This window comes from Branchiostoma floridae, chromosome 9 (assembly GCF_000003815.2).
Source record: "Branchiostoma floridae strain S238N-H82 chromosome 9, Bfl_VNyyK, whole genome shotgun sequence".
Lineage (NCBI taxonomy): Eukaryota > Metazoa > Chordata > Leptocardii > Amphioxiformes > Branchiostomatidae > Branchiostoma > Branchiostoma floridae.
In genome coordinates, this window is record NC_049987.1 from 16,598,370 (window position 1) to 16,624,236 (window position 25,867).

The 25,867-nt window shown below is 39.5% G+C and overlaps 2 protein-coding genes across 3 annotated transcripts in view; both read right to left on the minus strand.

Annotated features, from left to right (window-relative positions):
- Window positions 1-5,501, minus strand: part of LOC118423277 (fibrocystin-L-like) — an 85,038-nt gene extending 79,537 nt beyond the window's left edge. The window contains exon 1 of one of the 2 annotated variants that reach the window (XM_035831364.1): window positions 5,024-5,501. In XM_035831364.1, the coding sequence (XP_035687257.1) occupies window positions 5,024-5,087 (64 nt within the window). In that variant the 5' untranslated portion in view covers window positions 5,088-5,501. The remainder of the gene's footprint in view (window positions 1-5,023) is intronic. The other variant, XM_035831365.1, reaches the window with a different exon arrangement.
- Window positions 5,502-9,487: 3,986 nt separating this feature from the next.
- LOC118423319 (trophoblast glycoprotein-like) lies at window positions 9,488-22,380 on the minus strand. The gene is made up of 3 exons (XM_035831435.1): window positions 20,951-22,380; window positions 13,044-13,197; window positions 9,488-12,187 (listed from the first exon to the last, which is right to left on the minus strand). The coding sequence occupies exons 1-3, from the start codon at window positions 21,287-21,289 to the stop codon at window positions 11,541-11,543; spliced, it is 1,140 nt and encodes a 379-aa protein (XP_035687328.1). The 5' UTR covers window positions 21,290-22,380; the 3' UTR covers window positions 9,488-11,540.
- Window positions 22,381-25,867: the final 3,487 nt, after the last annotated feature.

Here is a 25,867-nt window from a genome sequence, read left to right on the forward strand (position 1 = left end):
AACTTGTTCATAGAGTCCGCAGCTGTTTAAGAATGTGCGTTTTTTTTTTCTCAGAGTAAATACTCTATTTAGTACATCGTGTTGTACAGTATCGCTTATCGTTTCGGTCAGATCGTTTTGTCACGACAGATAGCTTATTACACAGTTCTGACCCACAAAAATGTCACGCATGTCGCCAACACGTGCACACCGGTTATTATGCACAGGCCTTTATCTGTGCGGAATGCGGATAACTACCTACGATTTCAAGGATGATAACTCGAAAAGACAGTATTCAAACACTAACTACTACTGCATGATAAAGGAGTCTTCCTTTCATTTTGAAGTTCGGACATTTAAAAGAAAGAAATACTAAGCTGATGTCTGTGATAGTTACATGCTACAGTTATGTGTTAACGTTCAAAGTGGGGTATTCTAAATGTAACCTCCTTTGCTTGGCCTCCACCAGGCCTTCCTACTGGGGTGCGGGGTTCGTAGAATTCAGCAAACAAAATTGGCCAGGGAGTCAGTCCATTCTAAGGTAAATGTTTCCCCTCCGGCCAACTCCTCTGGTAGCAAACTTTGACTGCCCTGGTAAATTATTCTCCCTATGATAGCCAGCGTAGTCAGTCTGGTAGAGACTTACTATCCTTTGCTACAGGTACCCTTAGGTGTGGATTATGTATACATTATCGGAGGATTAGTTCTGGTGGTGATATTCTATAGTCTGGCTATCAGACTCCTTAGGTCTCTTAAAGGTTATCAAAACTGTATTTGGCGTGTTGGTAACGTTACAATAGAAAGAAAATCCGTAGGGTTGGACCAAAAACATTTTACTTCACAAATTGATTATACCATAATTTGCGACTTGTGCGAAGAATCAGCGATGTCCAATCAATGTATATATATAGCCATGCATATGTGTAAGCAAATAATCTAATTTTGAATTAAGAGAGGTAAAGATATTTTCCTATTTGTGTTGATGTTTTTAGAAGTTGCGTAATGCTATAATGAGACAATTACTGTTACCTAGCCAGTTACCATAGAGACCCAATGACGTCATATTATTATCCAATGGAAGTGTTTCTAAAGGCCTAACAGTCTTTGAAAAGGATTCGAGAAATTCATCCTAAAAAGTGATTCATGTTTGTCAAAAAATCCATTTGTCAAGACAAAGGGTACTATTACACTAAAATTAGCTCAGAATATGTATGATAGAAGTTTAACAATACGTCTATAGTTCACATATGCAGGTAGGGGTTTAGATTGTGCTACGCTTTCATGGCTTGTTCAATGCTTTCTAAAATGCCAGTTTAAAACTTCCGGAGCACCCTTTGTCTATTTTGGTAATGCATACCACCTACTTGTTTTGCTACATTGCGAATCTAGGACACTCTCTAACACCTTCATTTGCTTTGTAAAGGTCTGTAATCTATATCTTTATCCTTTGAGGTTTTTCTACGAATTAGAGAGAATTGAAGATGTCCTCAAATCTATGTCGCTAATACAAAGGTTGGATTTTTAGATTGTCTTTTTGACCTTTAACATTTTGAAACACAGCATCGAAAAGCGTCTCATGAAGTCAACTGTGAAAAGTATAATTATTCATTGAGTGTCTTTTGAAACACACTGTGGCTTTAACGACCCATCCTTGTAATTTCCGCTCTACTGTTTGGGGTTTGTTATGACAGTTGTCATGGCAACCAGGTAAGATGAATATATCCCCCACTGTGACATAATGGCGCGAAAAGTCGGGCCCTGTGGCCATGGGTTTACCCCTTAGGTGAAAAGTGACAAAAGCTAAAACTCTTCAAAATCCCATGGATTTAAAAGAGCCACAATGACGCTTCAATGTATGCATCGTACTAGTCGATTCTGAATTCCCTATTGGGTGTTCACATAGGCAGTCAAGCTATTCTCTTAAAAGTTGCCGTGAAATAATTTCATTATCTGTCTTTTTAATGACACAATATTTATCCAAACGCAATCAATCAAATTGTACAAAATGACTGACGTCTGAATGTACCCAAAGACTACCTTCACCACGTTCTAAGATATCTGTCGCGTTTTAAAGATAAGACTGAAATCTCAAGAGAATATGCTACTGAGACACTGGTGCTTCGTTTTGGTTTCCCGCCCTTTTCATGCATACCGCAAGATATCGTTTGATGGATCTGTCAATCTTGTTGACACACGCGCGTTGTGCACAGCACCGGCGGCGATGGTCGAGTTGGTCTGCCGTGAACGATTTGTGTCAGCTACGCTAGGAATGAATTTGAAAAACGTTCCGTTTAAAAGTATGGTAAGACTTCAAGAAAGGTTTTACGGTCTAAAAGTCACATTTGTGAATTAGAAGAGCTTTGTGGCGCAGATAAGTATCTAAATTGGAAACGTTTTCATTTTCAGATCGATCACAGAAAGTCACTTGAATAAGAACACACCGTGGTATGATACACCTTTTATCCAGAAGCTGGGGCGCAAGCAACGTACTCTATAAACTTTACAGAGAGACATGTTTCACTGACAGAAAGTTATGGCTTAAACGGCTCAACTCTGTCGTCTACTATTATATTCTCTCGCTTCTTTGCTTTGTCATTCTCGGTCTATTGACCATGTTATCATAGTTTATACTGCATGAATAGACACTACCCTACAATACAGTTCAGGGCGATTTTTGGTACAGCTATTTCTCATAGTGTCCTCGCGTTGTATTTGTGGTTAAACGCAACAAAATAAACAATGTTTATTGCATATTCATTCCCCAGTGCGATAAATGCATAAGAGACTATACATTGTGTAATAAATACGTATACGTAAGAAAAGAATAATAACAAAGTTACCACTAAATGTAACAAAATACTAAACACGATGCAAATTTATTATCGCACATCTAAGTTCTAATAGATTCTTCCTCTTTTTTTTCAGTCATGACGACATAGTTATAACGTTAAACAGCTTCGTCCATTACATAAACATTTGTGCGTGATATGCTTTGATATTGTCTTACATTTCTTTTCAATCTGAATAGATTTTAACACGGATTGGTGCTCGTTTTCATACAATATATAGTCTAGTCAGAGATGCATTTCATCTTCAATACGGAAGTTAACATAACATTTACATAAACTATCTTATAAAGGGGTGCGGTTATGCCTGTCAGATTGTTTTTTGTTTCCATTTTTTACGATAACCGTGGATGCATTCCTTGTGTATTCAAAAACTGTGGGTATTGTCGTTGTGTTCGTTTGTAACACAATGTTCATGATTTCACAACAAACATGACCGTTCAACTCACCGGCAACCGGTGTCTCCTACTGCTATCACCACGTCAATCAGACAACAATGTTAAGTTCCAGACTGAGCTCATATGTGGCGCCAAGCCCAGAACTAGTTCTCTTTAAGCTTACAGAAGCATTTGTATGATTGCAAGGGCGTTACTGATTCTTCCTACTTAAAGCACGTCCACTGTTCTCAATCGTCATGGTATGGAATCTCCGAGCAAACTTTCCAAACGAAGACACTGTCATATAAAATTGTAGTTATGTGGGAATTGAAGTCTGAATATGGCGTTTACCTACTGAAGAATTACCGATGACAATGTTGACAACGACTTGGTAGACAAGAGAAACTTTTAGAATGTTAAGTCAGAGATTTTTATCTATACTCTCGGGCGACTGACTTTTCTATTTTAAACTCGCCCATCTCTCAAAAGACAAGTCTCATGGAATAATGTCAGACAAGTTTGCTAAGTGCTTTGCGCTCCAGACTTACAATGAACATGTTGACAAAACAAGTCTTGTACAACCCCAAACATTGCGGTGGGCGACTTACTCCCATTTCTTTAAGTTATCAGCTTGTCTTATTTTAGTCTCCACGCAGATGTTGCGAAAAAGTTTGAGACATTTTCTTTACTGTGAATTATATAGAACTTGTAAGAGTAACAAACGACACAAAAAGACAAGCAACTACGTTCAACAAAAAAGACAAGCAACTACGTTCAACCGAGCATATATGATGGAAAACCGCTTTATGAAAAGTTCATCTAAAAGCAAGGAAATGGGGTTAGCAGTTGTGTTTTCTTAGTTTCACTGTCATGATTTAACATACTGTAGGTGTGTAAGAGAATTTGTTCAACTGTGGAAAAATTTGCTCAAAAGTTTGTTTTTCTTTTGTTATGTCAGCAATGATCTCTGATTGTCTTCCATTTTTGTTGTGTTGTGTAAAAACATTTTACATCATTAGTCCTCATTAAGCTCATAAATACGCGCATACCAGACAAATGTCTATTTTCCACAATAATGAGACTGAACTTTCGACCACCAGTACTACCTGTTCTTGTTGACCAAATCTTCCCAGTGGAGTTTTCGATACTTGTTGATCTGTTTTGGTTATTTGTCTACGAGTTGGACCATTCAATGATTGTCCACTGGCGAGTAAGACAATTCCCTAAAGTATTCATATTCAAAGTACGTGTGTAGTCGTTTTGGTTGGGGAGGGCAAACCTATTAAGTATATACGTATACATGTATCACAAAGTTGGCTTTGTCAGCATATAGTAGTAGTGCTAGTAGAAGTAGCAGTGCTAGTAGTAGTAGTACATTTAAGCTTATGCCAATAGTATGATGAACACTGTTTTCGCCTTTTCTTGCTTTCGGATACATGTATATGATACCTTATCATTTTCCCAGGAGAAAACATGTTTTATGATTTGTAAGTGAGATGGTATACACGCGCCAACGATATAGCATTACTGAATAGTCATTATTTCTATATAAAACAAATAGAAAATACACTAGAAATTACTCCCACCGAAAAAAAGTTAAAAGTTTCAAACACGTACACTCACCACAAGTTGTAAAATGAAAAAAAAACACAGAAATACTTGTATCTGGAAATGAATGTTGATAGCAACGTTGTACTTCCATTCAAGTTAAAAGGACTTTAAGTACCGACTTTACAACGTAAAATTGAGACTAATTTGTAATATCCGACACATAACATTGTGGATACATATATAAAATGGGTAAAGAGTTTTAAATCTTACCTTCTGCCGTAGTCGACGCTATTACACCGGCAAGTACCAGCATAGCCAGCGCGGTGGACCGCATCTTGGCCCCTCTTCTTCTGTCAGCCACCGTCGGGGATTTTTGCGACGGACGACACGCAAATTTCACCAGCACAATTCGGCTTGAGTAGACGCTTACTTCTCAAGTAAATCTACCTGCAAGGCAGGTGTGTATGTGTGTATACGCCTTTTGAAGTGGGAACGAACCCCGCACCTGTACCTAGAAGCTACACCTTGTTGAATTCCGTCAACAACCGGCTTGAGGAGGTCAAGTCCGTTCGGCTGTCTTTTCAACCGTCTCTCCGAGAGGGCTGTCAAAGACAGGTGTGTTTCCTGTGATGTAACACACGGCAGGGCTTCAGTCAAGTCATTATCGGCAGCAGGGGGGATTTTGGGGGGATAATTTCCAGTAGGAGGAGCCCATTATTTATTTTGAAAAGGGGGCAGACAATCTAAAGTTCAGCAAAACTCATAGTGATTGTCTAAAGCTTGTGAAACGAAAATGCAGTACAACCACAGCACATGTAATGAATTTCGTTACGTTTGCGTTTTCATCCGTAACTCGAAACATATGAAACAAAAACCTTCTGGGCAAGCCATTATCTTAAATTTATGACCCTAATTATAACACTGTAAATCAAATGTCCACAATCATTCTTTAAAGAAGGGATTTAAAGAGATACTGATGTTTTCTTATAGTGAGAACGAAAAACGTGGCAAAAGTCGATTTTGTTTACTCACATCGTTTGACATGTTTTAAGTTTATCTTATCCTTTGATTAGAGGGTGTTACAGAAAGCAAAGTACTTCATAAGTACCTGGTCCGACGGCTTTTTAACACCGACAGGAAAACCTACCCTTCCTCTTGAATGGTATCGTCCGGGTGGTTCGGTGACCTCTTTCGCCAGACAAAGAAGAGTCTCAGGAGGATCTGATGGGGTTTGTGGCTATCCTGGATTGACTTATTCTTTACTCGAGGTCTGATTAAGACATTTGAACACGGTACACCTTTTCAGAGACAATGAACTTGCTCGTGACGTCATGTATGTGATGTCTCAACAAAAAACAGACACATCTTGACTGATGTCTTGAAGTAGTGACTCAATGCACGTCCGTTCTCACTTCTTCCATATCACGGCACAAAACAACAAATCACTGATAGAATCATAGGTGGTAGGCCATCAAGTTTTTGTTGAAATCAGTATTAGTTTGCTGTAATAAAAATCCTACTCGAAAGAACTCAAAGTGTGTAGTCGTTCCACCATGGGATTCCCGAGAATCATACACTGTCTATATTAAACATACACTGTGTACTCGGTCCACTGAAACATTCCCGAGAATCGTCATGCACTTACACACACCGTGCATGCACTCGGTCCACGAAAAGATTCCCGAGAATCGTACACTTACACATGCTGTGTACTTGGTCCACGGAAAGATTCCCGAGAATCGTACACTTACACATGCTGTGTACTTGGTCCACGGAAAGATTCCCGAGAATCGTACACTTACACATGCTGTGTACTTGGTCCACGGAAAGATTCCCGAGAATCGTACACTTACACATGCTGTGTACTTGGTCCACGGAAAGATTCCCGAGAATCGTACACTTAGCGGTTACACGAGCTGTCGATTCCAAAGAATCGAACGGTTGCCGAAATCACCCGAAGTTTGCCGAACACCGACTTCCGAACGCTTTGGTGTTAGGAACAATAATGAATAGGTAGGAAACGCCGTTTCAAAAGCCCTTGTTTAAGGCGAACTGCCGCAGTGAAATAAAACACGTCGATACTACTTATTATCTGGGTGTTACTTACTAGCTATGTGAGATTACTTGGGCCACAACACCTAATAATAAAGAAGATATACAGCATTTTGTAAAGTCCGATTTCCGGGGAACAGCGTTACCAGCAGTACCATATCTGGCCGCTAGAGTCGCTGCTGCACAAGACTATTACATCATTGCTAACCAATCAGAGAGACGCGAGACTCAGATTTCCCGCCAAACTTTCAGTGAACCAAGTACACACCGCGTGTTTTATAGTGTAATAGTGTAGTGTATGATTCTCGGGAATGTTTTAGTGGGCTGAGTACACAGTGATGTCAATGATTCTCGGAATTCTTTCAGAGAGAGTGTGTCAATGTATGATTCTGGGGACTATTTGAGCGGACCGAGTACACTGAGTGTGTGGTAGTCAGTGTATGATTCTCAGGAATCTCTGTGGAACGAGTATACACTGTTTGAGTTCATAAAGTCTGATTTTAGTACGACAAAGTACATGTAATACTGATTTCAACAAATACTCGATGGCCTATCGCCTTTGGTCAAACCAGCCACGTTGAAAACTATTCTCACGTAAAAGCCGAGAAGTCCCAGACCCACCATAGAACCGTGGTTCTAACTCACTTTTCCTGCTGGTCACCCCTATTGGTAACGCTCTTTCCGGATAGTATTTCCTACCCAGTCATTTATATGTAGTTAGTGAAGTTAGCCCTCTTGGCGGTTCATCGGTTCGAGCAGGGCTTCGCGAACGCGTTCGAGCAAACTGCGAAACTGTTCTACTCCCGTCGGCCTTTGCGTGAACTATCCCGTGATCTAGAACGACGCAGCAAACGGAGCTCGGAGTACACAGTGCGTCTTTCAAGCTCAGCATCTTGTTTACTATTTGATTTAATGGACTGAGTACACAGTATGGTATTACTGTATACAGTGTGTGTTGAGTATATACGTACAAAGATAGCAACAGCGATTTCAACAAAAACTCGATGGCCTATCGCCCATGATAGAATGTGACATTCTAGAACGCCACCTGTGTTATGGTGTAAATGTGTGTCACTATTTTACGTCATTGGTCCAGCAGTGACGCGTAAAAGAATTTCCGTTTTCTAGAGACCAGGAGGAATAATTAACATCATTTCAAGAAAACGGTAAATGGAATTCAACTGTGAAAAGGATCGGTACCCGCTAGTTATAACTTTAAAAAGTCTATTCCTCAAAAATGAATTTTCCAACACCTGAGTATTGTATGTATAGCTTGTTCTCCTTTTTAACCACTTCACAATCCTCAAAATGGCATACTTATATATATATATATATATATTTTCCCCACATCAGTATATGTAAAACAGTTCTCCTTTTTAACAATTCTACAGAGGTTCAGTTGGGTTTGCGAACAGGAGCGCTTCGTTTATTTACGTGAGAAAATCCCGAACTAGAGGGATTAGGGTAACGGCTCCTTGGCAAAGAAGAAAAGACGGTGTTGATAGATCTATAGCAGATAGTACCTGCATGTTGTCCCAACAAAGCTGGTTTCGGGGATTTACTACAAATACAAGAAAAGACCCGCCAAGAGTGCAAGCCGCTACCACCGATTCGATGTGTGCCCTATTTTACAATAGTACGCACAGTAGAAACAGTATTGAAATGATGAATTGGTGATATTCCATGTTGTAAGTATAGCTTGTAGCCTATTTTCTAGTGATATGAGACTGACCCGTTTCTACGTGTCTCCCTGGGAGACGCGACCAGGCGAGACTTCAAAAGCGAGACGGCATGTTCTTGTTGGTAGCTGAGGATTTAGAGTCAGTGATTCAGATCCAGTCTACTTTTGTCGCTGGGTCTGTCGCCTTTAGTAAGTAAACTACGTCGTGCAATTCCAAACACACACACACACACACACACACACACACACACACACACACACACACACATACACATGCACACATACATGTACACACACATACACAAACGCACACTCACACACACGCACAAACACACACATACATACATACAAACACACACACACTCACTCACTCACACATTCACGCACAAACACTTTTAAAAGGGAGCGAAAACACACCAAATGAAAGTACCTAAGTATCAAAACAAACGCCCTTTCTTTCTAGTCCTTCAAACACAACGTTCATCAACGTCTACTGCAATGTACAACGTTATAGATGCTTAGTTTGAGAAGCGACGTGACATTCTGAGCGTAATGACCTTGCGTACGTTGACCCAGAGTCGTCGTCATTTCCGAGTAGACCATCCCTGTTTACAGTGTCAGTTTGACGGATACATTTAAAACCTTGTAAACCAAGCTCGAAAAAACACCTATATCAACCATTCAAAGAAAACCAACATTAGACTTTGAGAAACCAAGTTCTATGCTTCGTTCGACTTGTCGTTGAACGTATGTTGCTCAAGAATATTCCCGTTTGAGTGCTGTTTGTATCTTTCCTAGCGATTACAGTATGGACACAGTAAGGTAGTACATGCACGTACACCGAATGGTTCAAAAGATCCGATCAAACTAACAACAGGTGGTTTAGAAGCGACATCTAGCGATAGATGATGGTACCAGATCAATAGAAACACCAGACGCGCGGATTTCAAATTGCATCAAGTGACGAGGATTTTAAAAGAATGCACGAAACACGACTGTAATACTTTCTAAAGCCCTTTTAATCATTTACTAGATGAATAAACACAGACAAACACCACGCTGACAATGACAAGCGTACTCGGCTCACAAGGACCTCGTATTTTCACTTACATTTTTCCTAACTTTATTCTCTTGTATCAGCCACATTTAGTTTTTCCTATAGCTATGGCAATCAACGTACAGCTTTGAAGATGGACCAGTATAGTTATCATGATTTGTGAGATTCTTTGTTCATTTGCTAACTGTTGTTTATACAGGACGAATATATTGCTTATAGTTCTGTCAAATTTTGCGATTAAGTCGCTCCATAGCACATTACCATCATCATTCACAATACTTTTTTCACAAACTTTCCAAACACTGTAAAATGACCAATTGCAAGTGATCTCTATTACTTTACGCCATGCATAACTTTTCCAAAAGTGGATGCTGACATGTTTGTTAACATTTGAGGCCAAATTATGCTTTCATGCTAATATAATAGGCCAAATTATGGTAACTTTGAAGGAGAAAATCCTAGTACAACACTACATAACCATTAGAGATAGCCCTCAGTTGTTTGAATTGGAACAAATGATGGAGATTCATTTTGAGGTAAGTCAAGAAGACGACATAATTTCTAGTACAACAGCTTTCATAACCGAAACAAATGTATCACCCTCTCTCGGAATTTAGAAATATATGTACACGTCTGTTTTACCCTCATAATCATCATCTTCATCATGACGTCAACAAAATATGTGCACAAGTAGCTATAGTTGACACATGTACAGAAGCTGGTGACGTAATACTGTGAACACAGTAAGTCAGTGTATAGACATCGAATGGTTCAAATCAATTAAACAAGAGCGGCACCTAGCGGAGGCAAATACCGATACTGGCATGACTGTTCTCACTAATCATAACAGGTGGTGCTGAAGTAATCTCCAAGCAGATCCTACGGTGCCATCATCATCCTACGGTGCCATAATATAGTATCAAAGCTGGTCAAGGAGTATAGCCGGCCAAAGGGAGTCAAACGGTGGGTTTGATACTATATTATGCCAACGTGGATCTGCTCGGAGATTAGTGCTGAAGCGCCATCTAGTGACATACCATTATACATATGTAGTACTTGACCCAAGTAAACACTAGGCATGCAGATTTAAAATCATAGAACAAGGAGGTTAAATGAAATTTAACATCCTTGTCATGCTAATTACAAAGAATGCGCACATGTTCTTCTCAAACTTGAAGGTAAAGAACACATGCACTGTCAAACATGAATATCATTCTGAAGCGGTTGTATTGAAAATTAAGTCATCCATATGAACTATCCTGAAACAACCTTGTGTCCTGTTTCTTAAGTCATCGTCGTAACAGTTACGTCCTTGCTAGTGTATGTTTATAGCATCCACAACTGCTTGTCATATCGACATATCAAGTTCATATTAACGCACACAAAGCCCACATGACAAGCATCACGTACAAGAATCAGATGGTCACATACATCATACAGGGCATCTATAGTACACTGCTTAACTTTCTTCCAACACTACGGTTAGCACGGATCAAATTTCCAACCACCACTGTCGCCTTCTTCAGGATCAATACTGATGACCAGTCACTTCAAAATGTAAAGTCGCGAGAGTTTCAGACACGTGATCTCATTACAGTAACACGTGATCTTGTGGATGCGTGACGTCAGCAATTGGTCGAAAGTGTCAGGAAGTTAATATCGCCCACCGTCTCTGTTCAGTGATGGCTGGTATGCCCCGATATGTTAATGGCCTCCTTTATACCTCTTACAAAGTAGTCCTGTTCAGTGTCCAGTATTCTGACATTGTTTCCAGTATTTCGACAGTGGTCGTTGAAAATTTGATCCGTGTATATCATTGTGTGGAGCATTGCACTATGATTACTACCAACACAGATGAGCTTCCGTGGTAACAAGGCATCTAGGTGATGAAACTACATGGAATGTCAAACTGTTTTCGTTCATCACAACAAACACACCAGTCACATACCATATTATAAAATCACGCCACCTGTCTGTATTCAATAGAACTACACGGATCAAGATATCGTTGACGTCACTTCTGAGTATGGCAGGGCGACGCATGGCCGATCTCTCTCCTCCACTCTACCTTTCCTGGCGTTCTGGAGCTCGGTGCAATGCCGCGCGATCCCGCGCCTGTTCAAATACATCACGGTAACGAACAATAACGACAGAACCACGATAATTACGACAAGCCCGGCGTACGGCAGCCGCAAACCGGTACCCCGTGACGTCGACGAACACCCGAGGTACTTCGGGATTAAATTCATTATACTTCTACCCGACAAGGGTCCTGATTGGCTGGCTGTACATTTGTACGTGACGTTTTTCACAATAGTGACGTTTCGAGTCTGGTGCATCCAGCTGATGAAACCCACTAGTGCGCAGTCGCAGTAAAAAGGGTTGCTGGTGAGGTTTACCTTGATGGAATGCCGGGAAGCCAGCTTGTCAAATTGTTCGGTCGTTTCCACGGCAACCGTTCGGATTCTGTTGAAACTGAGGTCTATGACGCGTAGCTCAGGGGTTTTGAGAAAAAGGTTTTGGGGGATTTCGGATATGGTGTTGTTGCGCAGATGCAGTGCCTCCAGAGAGGGTAGAGCGTCCAACAGGAGGGCTGGCAATGACGACAGACGGTTGCTCGCAAGATTCAGTTTTTTCAACGAACCTGAAAGAAAAAATGAAATCAAATTTTGTTTTTCTTGGGAAAATGTATGAATCAATAAATTCTAGAAAATGTTTTTATGGTATTGAAGAAACTTAATGTTATCAAAGCCTAAAATGTATATGCCAAAGAAGTATACTTGTTATCATATTGTAGATCTACAACAACTCATTTGCATTATTTTCTCTTCTAATACGATCATCCATGCTACTTTCACACAACTGTATCATTTTCGATATTGTTCACACTTTAGTTTATTGTACAGATAGACTTTTGAAATTGATCATACACATAACTTGTCTTTTTTGTACGTTTGTACGGTTAGCCATCCGTGTTGTAATTATATGTATGTTTGATTGTGCTAACATGATTTGCATTATTTTGTGTAACCTTTTGCATATGATCCTAACGATTTAGTGGTTAAACCAGTTTTTCTAGTTAGCTGTACTGGTATTGAATTGTTCTGACTAGTTCATTCTGCTTTTGCTGAAGAAGAGTGATGGATGTCACTCGAAACGTCCGGAAGTAAATATCCGTTTTTATCCAGTTGTAGAGATTGAATTGTATTTGAATAAGTTTGATTGTGTTTTACTCAATGTTAATGCTTCATATAATGCTTTTAAGGAGAGGCTTTTTTATACGCACTGTGCTTTAATTACCCTACCGCCAATAATTATTTGAATACATGCGAATAAGATATAAAGATATAGTAGTAATTGGTTTATTTATTGATAAAAATGTAAAAAAAAACTTAATTGCGCCGAGATTTACAATCAAATCGTACAATAAAAACAACGCAATAAGTTATAAGATATTCTATATTTATTTTAGTATACAACAAAAATGAGCCACACTTTACCTAGTTGTGACTTGGCTAGGGTATAAACCAGGCTTTGCACATTCGATCGATTTCCCTTGGCGGAGGTTCCATCGCCCAGACCGCACCCAATCATGCTCAACTCCCGCAGGGATCCGAGACTGTAGATGAAACCTCTTCCGTTTCTGCTCACGAACTACAAGGAAACAGTCGCCAGATAACACATGGATTATTCAAGCACACCAGGAAGGCAACACGGCCAAGTGTATGACCGTTTAGAATTGGGTCTGTAGATCGATATTGTAGTTTGCATTTATTGTGTATAAATGAAGTGACGGGTGAAAAACGGACCACCTAACTTGAATACGCACTAAAGGCATGCGCATTGAAACGCTTGGCATAACGTTTTGTCATAGATTCGTGTACAAGAGTCAAGAACGATGGACATTCCAAATGAAACAAATGTAAGGGTACCGGTAGGTTTATGGGTTGATGTCAGGAAGGAAACGCAGTCAAGTGCAAGGCCGTTTAGAATTGGGTCTGTAGATCGATATTGTAGGCTGCATTTATTGTATATAGATGAAGTGACGGGTGAAAAACGGACCAACTAACTTGAATACGCACAAAAAAGGCATTGTAACGCTTAGCATAACTTTTTGTCATAGATTCGTGTACAAGTACGATGGACATTCCAAATGAAACAAGTGTAAGGATACCGGTAGGTTGATGGGCTGATGTCAGGAAGGGAACGCAGTCAAGTGCAAGGCCGTTTAGAATTGGGTCTGTAGATCGATATTGTAGGCTGCATTTTTTTATTGTATATAGATGAAGTGACGGGTGAAAAACGGACCACCTAACTTGAATACGCACACAAAGGTACTAGAGAGCTTGGAATAACGTTTCGGTATATAGATACAAAAGCGATAAACATTCCTAATGAAAAAAGGGTGAGGGTAGGTAACAGAAAGAAAAAGTCAGAAAGATACATGAAAAAGGAAAAAAATGCATTTAAAAAGTAGATACAAATATCGTCACTTTCAAACTGTGAAGGTGTGTGTGTGTGGGGGGGGGGGGGTACAAGTTTAGTCACGATTGGGACTGCGTACTGCAGCGACACCTAGCGGCAGATTTGTAAAATCAGTACAAATAGAATCAGACAGTATTGCCATGAAGAAGGGGACAGGAGGTCGGCTGAAACGTCATCAAGCAGTTATGTACAAATAGGGTTAAATCATCACCAACAACCCTTGTTCATACACAGACATATATACACACAGTCACTTCAGACAATACCTCCTTCACGTAGGTAATGATGTTTTTACATAGAAAAGGGATTTGTCGAGGTTATGTTCTATATATACACACAGAAAGATTTGTTTTGAAGATATAGCTGAGAGCTAGGGTCGTAGAGTAAGGTAATAGATGAGAACATCATCAACTCTATCGATCCCACGGACCCGCTAGGCTGAGAGAACGATTCGGTAAATGGCAGTTGGCGGTCGGGTAATTCTCATTCTGTCTGAATGGCCTGAGTGTCTTTTGCATTTAGAGAAGGTCTGGAATTATTCCAACCAAGGCTGCCAAATAATGATCCGGATACTGTTAGGGGATTCCTGTATACCCTTTTGCACTTAGGAGGTCTGTCTCAAAGTCTGGTGTTGTTCCAACTCATGCAAGTGTCACACCGAGTAAGCGCGGCCTGCCGAATAATGATACGGACACTGTCGGGGGATTCCTGTATACACCTTAAAGTTTGTATTTAGGAGGTCTGGCTTTCCAACCCAGGCAGGTGTCATACCAAATAAGTATACGTCCTGTCAAATAATTTCTTGTATACTGTTAAGGAATTCCTGTATACCATTTTGCATGTAGAGGTTCTGGCATTCCAACCCAGGCAGGTGTCACACCTAATAAGTATGGCTGGCAAATAATGTCTCGGACACTGTTAGGGGATTCCTGTAAACCTTTTGCATTTAGAGGTCTGGGGTTCTAACCCAGGCCGGTGTCACACCCAATAAGTACGGCTGGCAAATAATGACCCAGAGACTGTCAGGGGATTCCTATACACCCTTTTGCGTTTAGAGCTGGTGTCACACCCTATACGTACGGCTTGCCAAATAATTACCAGGACACTGTTTGGGGGATTCCTGTATACCCTTTTGCATTTAGGAGATCAAGGGTTTAATACAGGCTGGTGTTACACCAAGTAATGGTCCTGACACTGTTAGGGGATTCCTAGCCTGTATACCTGATAGGAGAGCAGTACATCACGCTCGACATGTCTTATGTGTTTATATCTTTTATTTCATACATTTCGTTCCCGTAGTCTGCTCAGCCGGACCTAGGTTGAAAAATGTGACCCTGGAATTACAGCAATCCAATCTAGATTAAATGCGGCCCACACAAGACAGTTTACGATAAGAGGCATTAGATACGAGCCCCGCCGAAATCCAGCATTAGAATCAAATTTCTTTTCGATGAGACAGTTAGAAATATGTCATGTCAATTAGTGGGATTCAATCAACCCTTATAGGGGGGTAGTCGTAATGTATTGTATAATGGTAGCTAATTGGTTTCAGGATCTAATTTGTTACAGACGTTACGACGTCACTGGAATGATGGGGGTAGTCTCGTACAGTTTTAGGTCGTTTTCATTTATCAGGTAATGTTGCCCCGTTTAATTAGTCTAGGAACATCCACGGAAACATGAATTTTATTCGATTACAAAGTTCGAATCCTACTCTCGCTGTATATGACAAGTCTCGCTTTCGCAACTAAATTTTTGGTCCTGGTGAAAAAAAAATTGCGAGGGTCTGCATTGGGGGTACTGACAACGCTTTACGCTGAATTCAGAAGACTCTCTACGTATTACGCTAAAATCAAAGCAGGAAAAACGCAAAATTTGGCCGCCTCGATATGAATTATTTGGACAAGACGGTTTTCATTATGTATAATATAATTGTTACTCAAAATAAGCTGCCTATACCTTGCAGAAAAGGAGCATACAAGCCCTCAATTATAGTAATATGATCATATTCAACATTTCCGAATGTCTGTGAGTTCATGAATATTCCTTATGCTTTTAAGTATAAGAAATGTATATAATGAGAACAGCGTGTTATCAAATATAATACTTAGTAGTTTTTTTCGCCATACACGACCTGAAATCCTTCAATTCCTTAAACACGTGTTTATTTTTATCGCACAAAGCCAGGCAGATCACACGCTGTTCCTGCTGACAAGCGGGCTCAATCCGTAACACCACCTTCCAAGTAGTTAATGCTGCGACCGTGTTACAATCACTGAACGACCAAAGACTTTACAAAGCACTAAACAAATTTCTGGTCTATATTTGTATCTATATAGCCGATATAACCGCCCTTCAGTGAAACGTACCAGCTTCGTAGGCACGCGGCGCGGCAGCAGCTGGTTATATTGAACTGAATGATCTGTCATACCTAGCTTTCGCACATCTACGAGTATCTGCAAATGTTCTTTAAAATTATCTAGCGAAGATGCTCCTACTGTTCTTGGTTTTAACACATTCCACTCTACGATAGTTCTGGGATTTTTTAACACATAGATATCTATAGATAAAGAACTATTCATTTTATATTTCATGTATTTCGTTGCCTTGTAAGTCGTACTTTATTCATGAAATCAAAGATAAAATTTTGGTCGCACCAAGCTCGTAGTGCGATCTACGTTGAGTCGGGAAAGAGGACCTAATAGCACAGGGTGAGGTATTTGCAAGACGATCGATTTCGGCTGCGTAAACGTCAAGATGGATGCGTTTTCTAAAGCGTCATTGACGTCCGTACGTGGGAGCGGTATTAACTCCATGTGGCGCCGACCTGTGCTCACGTCTGATATATACGCACGGAGGGCGAAACATCTGTCAGTGCTCAGACTACCGGGAAGAAATAATAGACTACAGTACAGAAATGACAGGTGGAATCGTACGAGGAATGGTTCCGGATATTAACGTCACATTGAAGATGAAAAATGAGAATAGATAGCGGCACCGTCGCAGAAACTTGCAAAGTATGTTATTTCGATCAATCTTACAATAGACTACAGTACAGAAATGACAAGTGGAATCGCAGGAGGAATGGTTCCGGAATGGTTCCGGAAATTACAAATGTGTACCAGAATGTATAACTAGCATAGATGGTCGAAACTTTTCACTTTCAGAACCGTGCAAAACATGTAGTTTTGATCAATCTTATAAAAGACTTCGGTACTGAAATGACAGGTGGAATCGTACGAGGAATGGTTCCGGATATGTAACGTCATATTGAAGATGAAAAATGACAAATGTGTACCAGAATGTAACTAGAATAGATGGTGGCAACGGTGTAGAATCGTGCACAAAGTATGTAAGTTTGATCAATCTTATAATAGACAGTACAGAAATGACAGGTGGAATCTTGCGAGGAATGGTTCCGGATATGTAACGTCGCATTGAAGATGAAAAGTTACAAATGTGTGCCAGAATGTATAACTAGAATAGACGGTGGCAACTTCGCAGAAACGTGTTAAGTATGTAATTTTGACCAATCTTATTATAGAAATGACAATTGGAATCGTAAGAGGTATGGCTCCGGATATTTTATGTTGCATTGAAGATGAAAAATGATAAATGTGTACCAGAATGCATAACTAGAATAGATGGTGACAAAGTCACAGAAACGTGCAAAGTATAATGTAATTTTGATCAATCTTCACAAGATCAAGACACAAGTCACCGCCAGAAACTAATTGTTTGAACGATAAATGGAGCAAAGACATGTAGTAGAATTTGGAATTATTCTACTTCCATTGCATGCAAAGCAAACTAGAAAACGAAATGAAATACATTACAGTAAGAAGCCAGTAAATCGCACAAAGGATTATCGCACACTTCTGTTAATCGCACCCCAAAAATCCCGTGGTGGTGCGGTGCAGCTGGATAACTTCGCTTTGTTACACCACCTGGATAATTGCACAAAATATGCTGGCAAATGGGGTGTGCAATTAAACGGCTTCTACTGTAGTCTCCAAACCAAGCCAATCAAATGAAATGAAAAAAGATATAACAAAAAAAGAAGTGAAAAAAATGATCATGACAAAGAGACATAAAAAAAAATATCTGGAGGCATTATGAACATCCTGGGTGTGATAATGTGTAGTTTGGGTCAGCCATGTCAGCTAACAGTGTCACGAGTTCATGACTTCTGTCAGCGTAACCCGCCCATTCAGCTTCCCGCGCCAGAGTGGCGCCTCCGCTGATCTACGTCTGTACAGCGCCAAAGACGTCATGACGTTGTTTACGATTCAGTTTTGACAGCGACGTGTAACGGGACGTACGGGATGATATGGCCCATCTCTCTATTAAACACGTCATAATGATATTGAGAATGAATTCTACTATAATGGATTGCCAGGGTTCTCCCCAGAGAGTGGAATAAGGGAGGCCCTCCACTATACTCTCAGCCAGCTCCACTATACTATTTTTCAAATTTAGTGTGTTTCTTCCCTATTTTCTTTGTTAATTTTGCTAGAATTAATGACAATTCACAGATTTTTGTGCCAAGTGGCATCACTTTTCCAGTCAGCATTGTCTGCAAAAACTTGTGAATGAGCAATGATCAAAACAATAGTAATTTTGCCACTTCACAACAAAGGAATCACAACAATATATTAATGATAATATTATAATTGTAGTATTTGACACCCTCTGTCATGCAAAATGAACCCATTTTCATGAAAGTGCAGCGCGTTGGTGCGGGTTATTTTTGAAAGCCGGCCTCCACTATACTAAGAAATTCTGGGGAGAACCCTGGATTGCCCAACTTATGATAGAGACGAGGATTGTTACAGTATATTGAGTGTACTTTTGGTACAATGTTACCACATATACCAGGACAGAAATTTTCAACATTTATTGTTATGTCCTGTTGATACCCATGATGCAACCTCCCTATTGACTGAAATTGACAACATCAAATTACCACAAAATGATTGGTACTAAAGCGGTAACTTCAAAAACGAAAATTGACTTTGTACTAAGATAAGAAGAAAGTTGATGTCCTGCATTCTAATAAAATTTAAAAAGACTTTGCACCAACATAAGGAATGTTGATTTCATGTATTTTAATAAAATGATCTTAAATTTTCTTTTTCAAGTTATCAGTTGATATGGCACAACATAATAATGGCAACTATCTTTTTCTCTTGTGTCTTCACGGAGAAATGCTTTCGTTGCGTTTGGAAGTAAGCAACAAGGAATCCGTCCAAAGTACACTAAAGATATAGATCGATGAGCCTTCAATCTTTTAAAGCAACAGTTATGCGTGACCTATATTATTTTCCCCAGACGAGAAGGTAGCCACCTTACGGCATACTAAGTAACCGTCAACATGTCCGCTACGTTCGTAATGCCGGGAAATTCAGTGAGCTTATCGTCAGGCCATGTTGATTTGATTATATGGATGACATCCGCACATGCATCAATTTTCGGCCGTTTGCAAAAATTACAAACAAAGGAAAAAGTTTTTACCATGCTTTAAATCGTACAAAGCAGCTAAAAAGGAGCAAATATCTGTTGTAGATAAAGATATATCAGAAAACATATATTAAAGTCAACGTCAATAACAATGTCAAAGAAGAAGACTGTGAAAACAGAAATAAAGAATCTATTGTTTGGTATTCAATACTTTATATTTGTCATTTGTTTAACCTTCCAGACCACTAAGATTTCATAATGAAGGCAATTTTTTTGTCAAACTTTTTATTTTATTCGCAAGTTAACTTCAGTTTTGGGATTCCCAAAGGATGTCATCCATATTATCAACTTGGAATAGAATCTTTGCGAACTTACTTCATACATTGTACCTTGTGCAATTGTTGAGCAATAAAATCCATTTATTCATTCATACATTACAGAGACGAAGACTTTAAAAACGGAAAGGAAATGAGTCTGAAGAAAAGTTTGAAAAAACTTTGTTGAGCAGCTTTAATGGTAACGAAATAAACGTTGACAACCTGGTATTGAGTTCTTAACGATTTATCCGGGTGACGCAAATGCAGATGTCATTACACACGCGTACGCGCCAGTCTACAAATAATCTGTAATTGTTCTTCTAAATTGTCTCTCCCACGCGCTTGAGGCACTTAGAGCAATCCGTTCACCAATTTCGTGGAAAGGCATCCATTCTATTTGATGGCGAATGCGTCCTCGTTACAAGAACACTTGTCTTTAACTGTTGATGTGATTTTAACTACGCGTGGTTTGAAATCTAGTTCGCCCTGGTCGCGTTTGTTATTCTGCGGGCACGTCCTTTGTACCCTCACACGCACAAATCACGCTTAATGACGCAAAATGGGTACATTACATTCTTGATCGTTACGCCTGGGACAATGACTTATCTTAGGGGTGCATTCACACGAGAGTACATATTATGTCCGTATGAGGTCCGTATGGAGTTTTTAGCCTCTACCAGGCTCTGAAGGTCGCTGCAAGAATAGTAGAAATTGGAAAAAATATAGATGCATATTATGGCAAAGGAGTTAGCTGGCCGAGAAGTATGGTTTGCGACCCAGTTAATTCGTCTGGCATATCAACTATTTGTCCAATTTCTGTTATTTTTCCAGCAAAGCTGTTGAGCCTGGTAGAGGTTGAGACTTCCATACGGTCCGCATACGGACTTGAATACATACGCATGTGTGAACCCACCTTTGTAGCCAGTCACACAAAAGTCCGTATGCGGACCGTATTGAGAATTTTGTTTCATACGCAGTCGTACACAAAATACGCACTTCAATCGTTTTGTATCTGTTTTAGGTACGCAGGCATACGCACAGTACGGCCCGTACCTATAAAAACTGGCACAAAACGATTGCAGTTTACATAGTTACATACGGACGAACTTAACTTTACTAATAAGATGTGCTGCTTGTCAACTTACTTTGATAGGGTTTCTGTCCAAGTTGAGCTTGCGTAGAAACGGTAGGAGATCAAATGATGAATTCTCAATAACCTGGATTTTGTTGTTGGCAAGGTTCAAATTCAGCAGCGAGGAAGAGTTCATGGGACCGGATATGACGGGTATGCTATTTCCGGTGATGGTGAGTGAAGTTGCGTAGGGTGGGATGGATGCTGGGATTGTTGTTAAACCAGCCTTGTTGCATCGTACAATTCCTGTTGACTCCGAACATTCACACCTGTAAGAGTTTAGGGGGGAAAAGAGAAAAAAAGGATCAATTGCAGTTTCAGAGCAAGCAGCTAGGGGGGCCAAAATATACATCACTTCTTCACTACGTCACAAACTACCTGCCACCAAAAAATCAAGACCATAGCACGTCCAGGTCAAAAGACAAAAAACGGATTCCAAAGTTCTGCTGCAGAACCAAGGTCACATACCGGGGCCCCAAAATCGACCTTGACCTTTGACTTCCCAACACATACCCATATAGCAAATATCATCGTAATCCTTCAGGAGGTTCAGTGAGTTATGCTGACTACAAAAATACGGAAACACAAATACACAGACAGACAGACAGACAGACAGACAGACAGACAGACAGACAGACAGACACACCCAAACCTAAATCTTCATTTTTTTCATAGATGAAAATTGATATTACAATGCGAAAGGGTTAAGCTCTCATATACAACACACTACACTACACTAGCAGCTCAAGTTGAAAGCGACAAAATAGATTCGGACCTGATGGAGAAAATGTTTTGTGTGTATCAATCTTGCAAACAAACATGGAAGTCGTTATACGTTAAAATTTGCATTTAAATTTGAATTTGCAACTGTTTTAACCGCCCTATACTAGTACTTTGACGTAACAATGGGGTGCAAAGTAACACTTTTCGCTACTCTACTTAGGAAATAAAGTCACATAATATTTCATACGAATCATCAGCCTGTTTTGCTAAATGAAGCTCGTTGAGCGGATCAAGCCTGTATCAAATTGTTTACTTTACAAGTAGAGAAGATTAGTTTTTAATTAAAAGTCGGCAAACTACTAATTAGCAAAGGTATGTTTGGACAAATTCAATCACTGAAATAATTACACGGACCATTACCTTCACCACATATCCTGTAACACTAGTGCAAGGTAAATACGTGGGAAAAAGTAGACGTCTGACATGACATATTGCCAATTTTACACCGCGTTTTGATTGCAAATCGTGCCATTAAAGAAATGGCACACTCGCTGAGTGATGTTACAGATACGGGTAGATAAGGGTACTAATAATCAGTTTCTTATGCCAGAAAGGTGGTGATGTAGTGAACATTACTAATGATAGATATGCTTCTAAATCGTAGTAGTACTAAATAACAACAATAATTCTTGAATAAGATCATGGCAACGCTAGTTCACCTTTATCTGTGGGGGTAACCTATATCCGTTGTATTAAAAAAAACGTTGTATTTAGGGGTCATGTATCAAGTCAACTTACTGTAATTTTAGACTGCAATATTTTTAAAATATAGCAGTTTAATACCACCTTCCGCCAACTTGATATTCCTAAATTAGAAAAAAACGGCTCTAGGTTACCTCGCGGATAAAGGTGAACTTGCTTGAGGGTACCGGTGTGAGTTGATCATAACCATTATGGTCTCAGAATGGGGTAGGGAATTTCCCGAGCAGCCTTAATGACCCCTGCTTATCTTATTGGTTCAGATAGTGCTTTAGGCTAACTCTTAGCGAGTCTCGGTCATTTTTTATTTAGGGAGACGAAATATTGTTCCAGTCCTATTTATTCAACCTGTAGTCTTGAAGTGGACTTCGTGTCTTTCAATAAAAAAATGAAACTGCCTAATTATAGAAAAGTACCTCTCGTACAATTGAACACTGAGAACAATCATTGCCAAATAGCAAGTACTCAATCAACTGTCACTGACGAAAGGTAACGGATGTTATCTGAACATCTGACCGTTTCCAATATCATATCCAGTACTAGTTTCTTGGCTAATGCTATTTGGCGTATCTTATTACCTGAATGTCTAACCTTCATCGACGAAACAATCATTAACTGTTTGAAAGAAGAAACAGTAGCTAATGACACTACTTATGGTTAAATATTAAGCCACAGCATGTAAAGTTTATGGATGACATCAGCGCGCTCATTAATTTTTGCCTGGTCATTGCTGATTTTAGAGAAAAAAAAGGAACTTGTTTCCTCTTCGGGGATGGTCAGATAGACCCGAATGGGCAAACATGCTGTATTGTAGCCTAATGATTATACCTCTAGAAGGGACACTAGGGAGGTAGCCATGATTATAGTTGCAGAAGTGAAACTTGTTGGATAGTTGTAAGAGTGACACCAATATGGAAGCCATGAATGTAGTTGACAGCTTGGCAAGTGATACCAGTGTAGCAAACTAGTATCACTTTTACTACAATAGTTCACTTCTTTAATACAGGAATGAATGCCTTGTTCGTTGTGATGTCGCGTTTTGTCACTTCAAATCTTGTTACGACGTTTATGGTGTCTATTTTGAAAATTTAGCCATCTTGTTTTTTTTTACCCATCTTGTATTTTTTCGCGTTATCTCTTTATTTTTGCACTCTGCATAGGATGGCATCCATAAAAGTTACTTGCTGTGGCCCTATGGTTAAATCTTCCGCTTTATAAACATAACAGGTCGTGTTTTGTATTGATTCCGTCCAGGAGACATAACAGTTAACATACTGCACAGCTCGCCGACGGTTCCTTGGATTTACGATTATATCTCAACGACCTTCAGAAGGACACATTATGCAAACATGTCGACTAGGGGTGGGTACTGGTACAAAAAATTCAGGTCCAGGTCCGGTTCTGGTCCAGAGGATCAGGTCCAGGTTTGGACCTGAACCTGGACCTGATTCACTAGTATGTGAAAACTAGTGAATGGACGATACTTATAACAATGATCCATTTTGCTACAAAGAAATCTGTTTTGTGGAGTATTTCACTCCCACTGGCGTTTTAACCCTCAAGCACCCGACCTTTTTTTGCGACTAAAATGACCGAGTGGGGTCCAAACGGACCCCAAAATGTTTTGTTCATAAAATCTCAGTACCATTTCTTATCGGCGATCATTGTATATAAATTGCTTCGTCAATGTAAGAGGAAGATTTTGAAATGTTAAGGTGTTGATAATTCCAAGTCATTATCATAATTTATGCAAAAGTTCAAAAGGACCACATTTCGCACTAAACCTATTCCGACCAGATAGGGGAATTTTGAGGCCCTCAGCAACATTTATGTCGCATAACTCATGAACGGCTAGAGCTAAAGCTACGAAACTTGGTAATTTATCACAAAATATTGTTCGCAAAAGCTTGTCGTCAATAAAGTAAGTTTATCATTTTTGGGGGTTGCCATGGCAACTATATTCTAACAGGCATATTTTTGTCAAAATTTGACAATTTCAATTTTAACAAGGTTTTCTTGGTAAACTACACCTGTTTTCTCACAACAATTAAATTCTATGAAATTCAATGTAATTTTCATGACTTAAAATTTATAATTTATGCTAATTTCATGATGTCATTGGTCAAAATCCAAGATGGCCGCCCTGATTAGGCAAATAACGTCATAATGTCGTCAAATTACATGTTGATGACACAGAAATTTTTCAGAGGATTTAGGTTTACATTCTTATTATTGTCTAAAAGTTTGGTAGTCATATTATAAGTGGTTAAGGAGTTAGCTTCCAAAGTTTGTTTTAAAAACTGCACATTTTTGCTGGGGTCCGTTCGGACCCCAGAGGGACTGAACACAAACTTTCTTTATAATTTCCACATTATTGTACCAATCTTTGCAAAACCTTAGGAGAAGGTTTAAAACATATTGACTGACAAAGTCACGGAAGGATTTTTTCTTCAGATTAAAAATGTTCAAATGGCACTTCAAAATGTACGCCTGGGGTCCAAATGGACCCCACTCGGGTGTTTGAGGGTTAAAATCCTAGAAGGCTAACTGCCTCGGTACTGTTGACTGTGAAATATTGGTAGAAATGACTGTATATTCCTCTCTACTTCGGTCTTGTTATTTTCCTCCACCAGTAAGCCCCAAAATGTGTGTCATACAATACGTTCATTTTCCAATAGGTCCAACATCCGGTCTACCTAATTTTTTCAGGTCCGGTTTTTTTCTGGATCGGTCCAATAAGAAAAACCGGTTTTGTACACCGTACCGATGCCCACCGCTAATGTCGACGATGCATTCAGGAATTATCGACAAAGTTTCCTGGTCTTGACAAATTTGTCGCCGGAGGACACGGATTTTTACAACAGAAATTAACCCAGTTCAATACAGTTTCATCATAAAATGGTACTTTGGAATCCATATAGAATATTTCTGTCATGTTATTATAGCAGAAAAGTTGCATACGTAGTTTGCAAGCACAATTTTGAATGCTTAAGTATAGAATAACGTATAAATATATAGCATCTCTAAATATCTCAAGATGTAGGCAAATATTTCACAAGATATACAAACCGGACGTCCTCCCTGTAGCACCTTAGAAAGCCGCTAGGATGCCCATTAGCTAATTTTACCTTACTTTGTTTAGTTAGTCTGTTTTCTGACCCCTATAGGCCTATCCACCTACCAAATAGAAATATCATAAGCATCAATGAAATATGTGATAAACAAAGGACATAAGCATCCATCCACGGATGATTTAGTGATGATGTTCGCAAACACACAAATACACAGACAGACAAACATCAAAGCCACATCCCTCTTGGCAAAGGTAATTACATATAAAGCTAGATCACCTTTATCCGCGGGTAACCAATATCCGTTGTTTTTAAGAACGGTAGTTTTGGACTGTGTTTTCTAAATATTACAGTTGGAAACCACCATTCGTGGACTT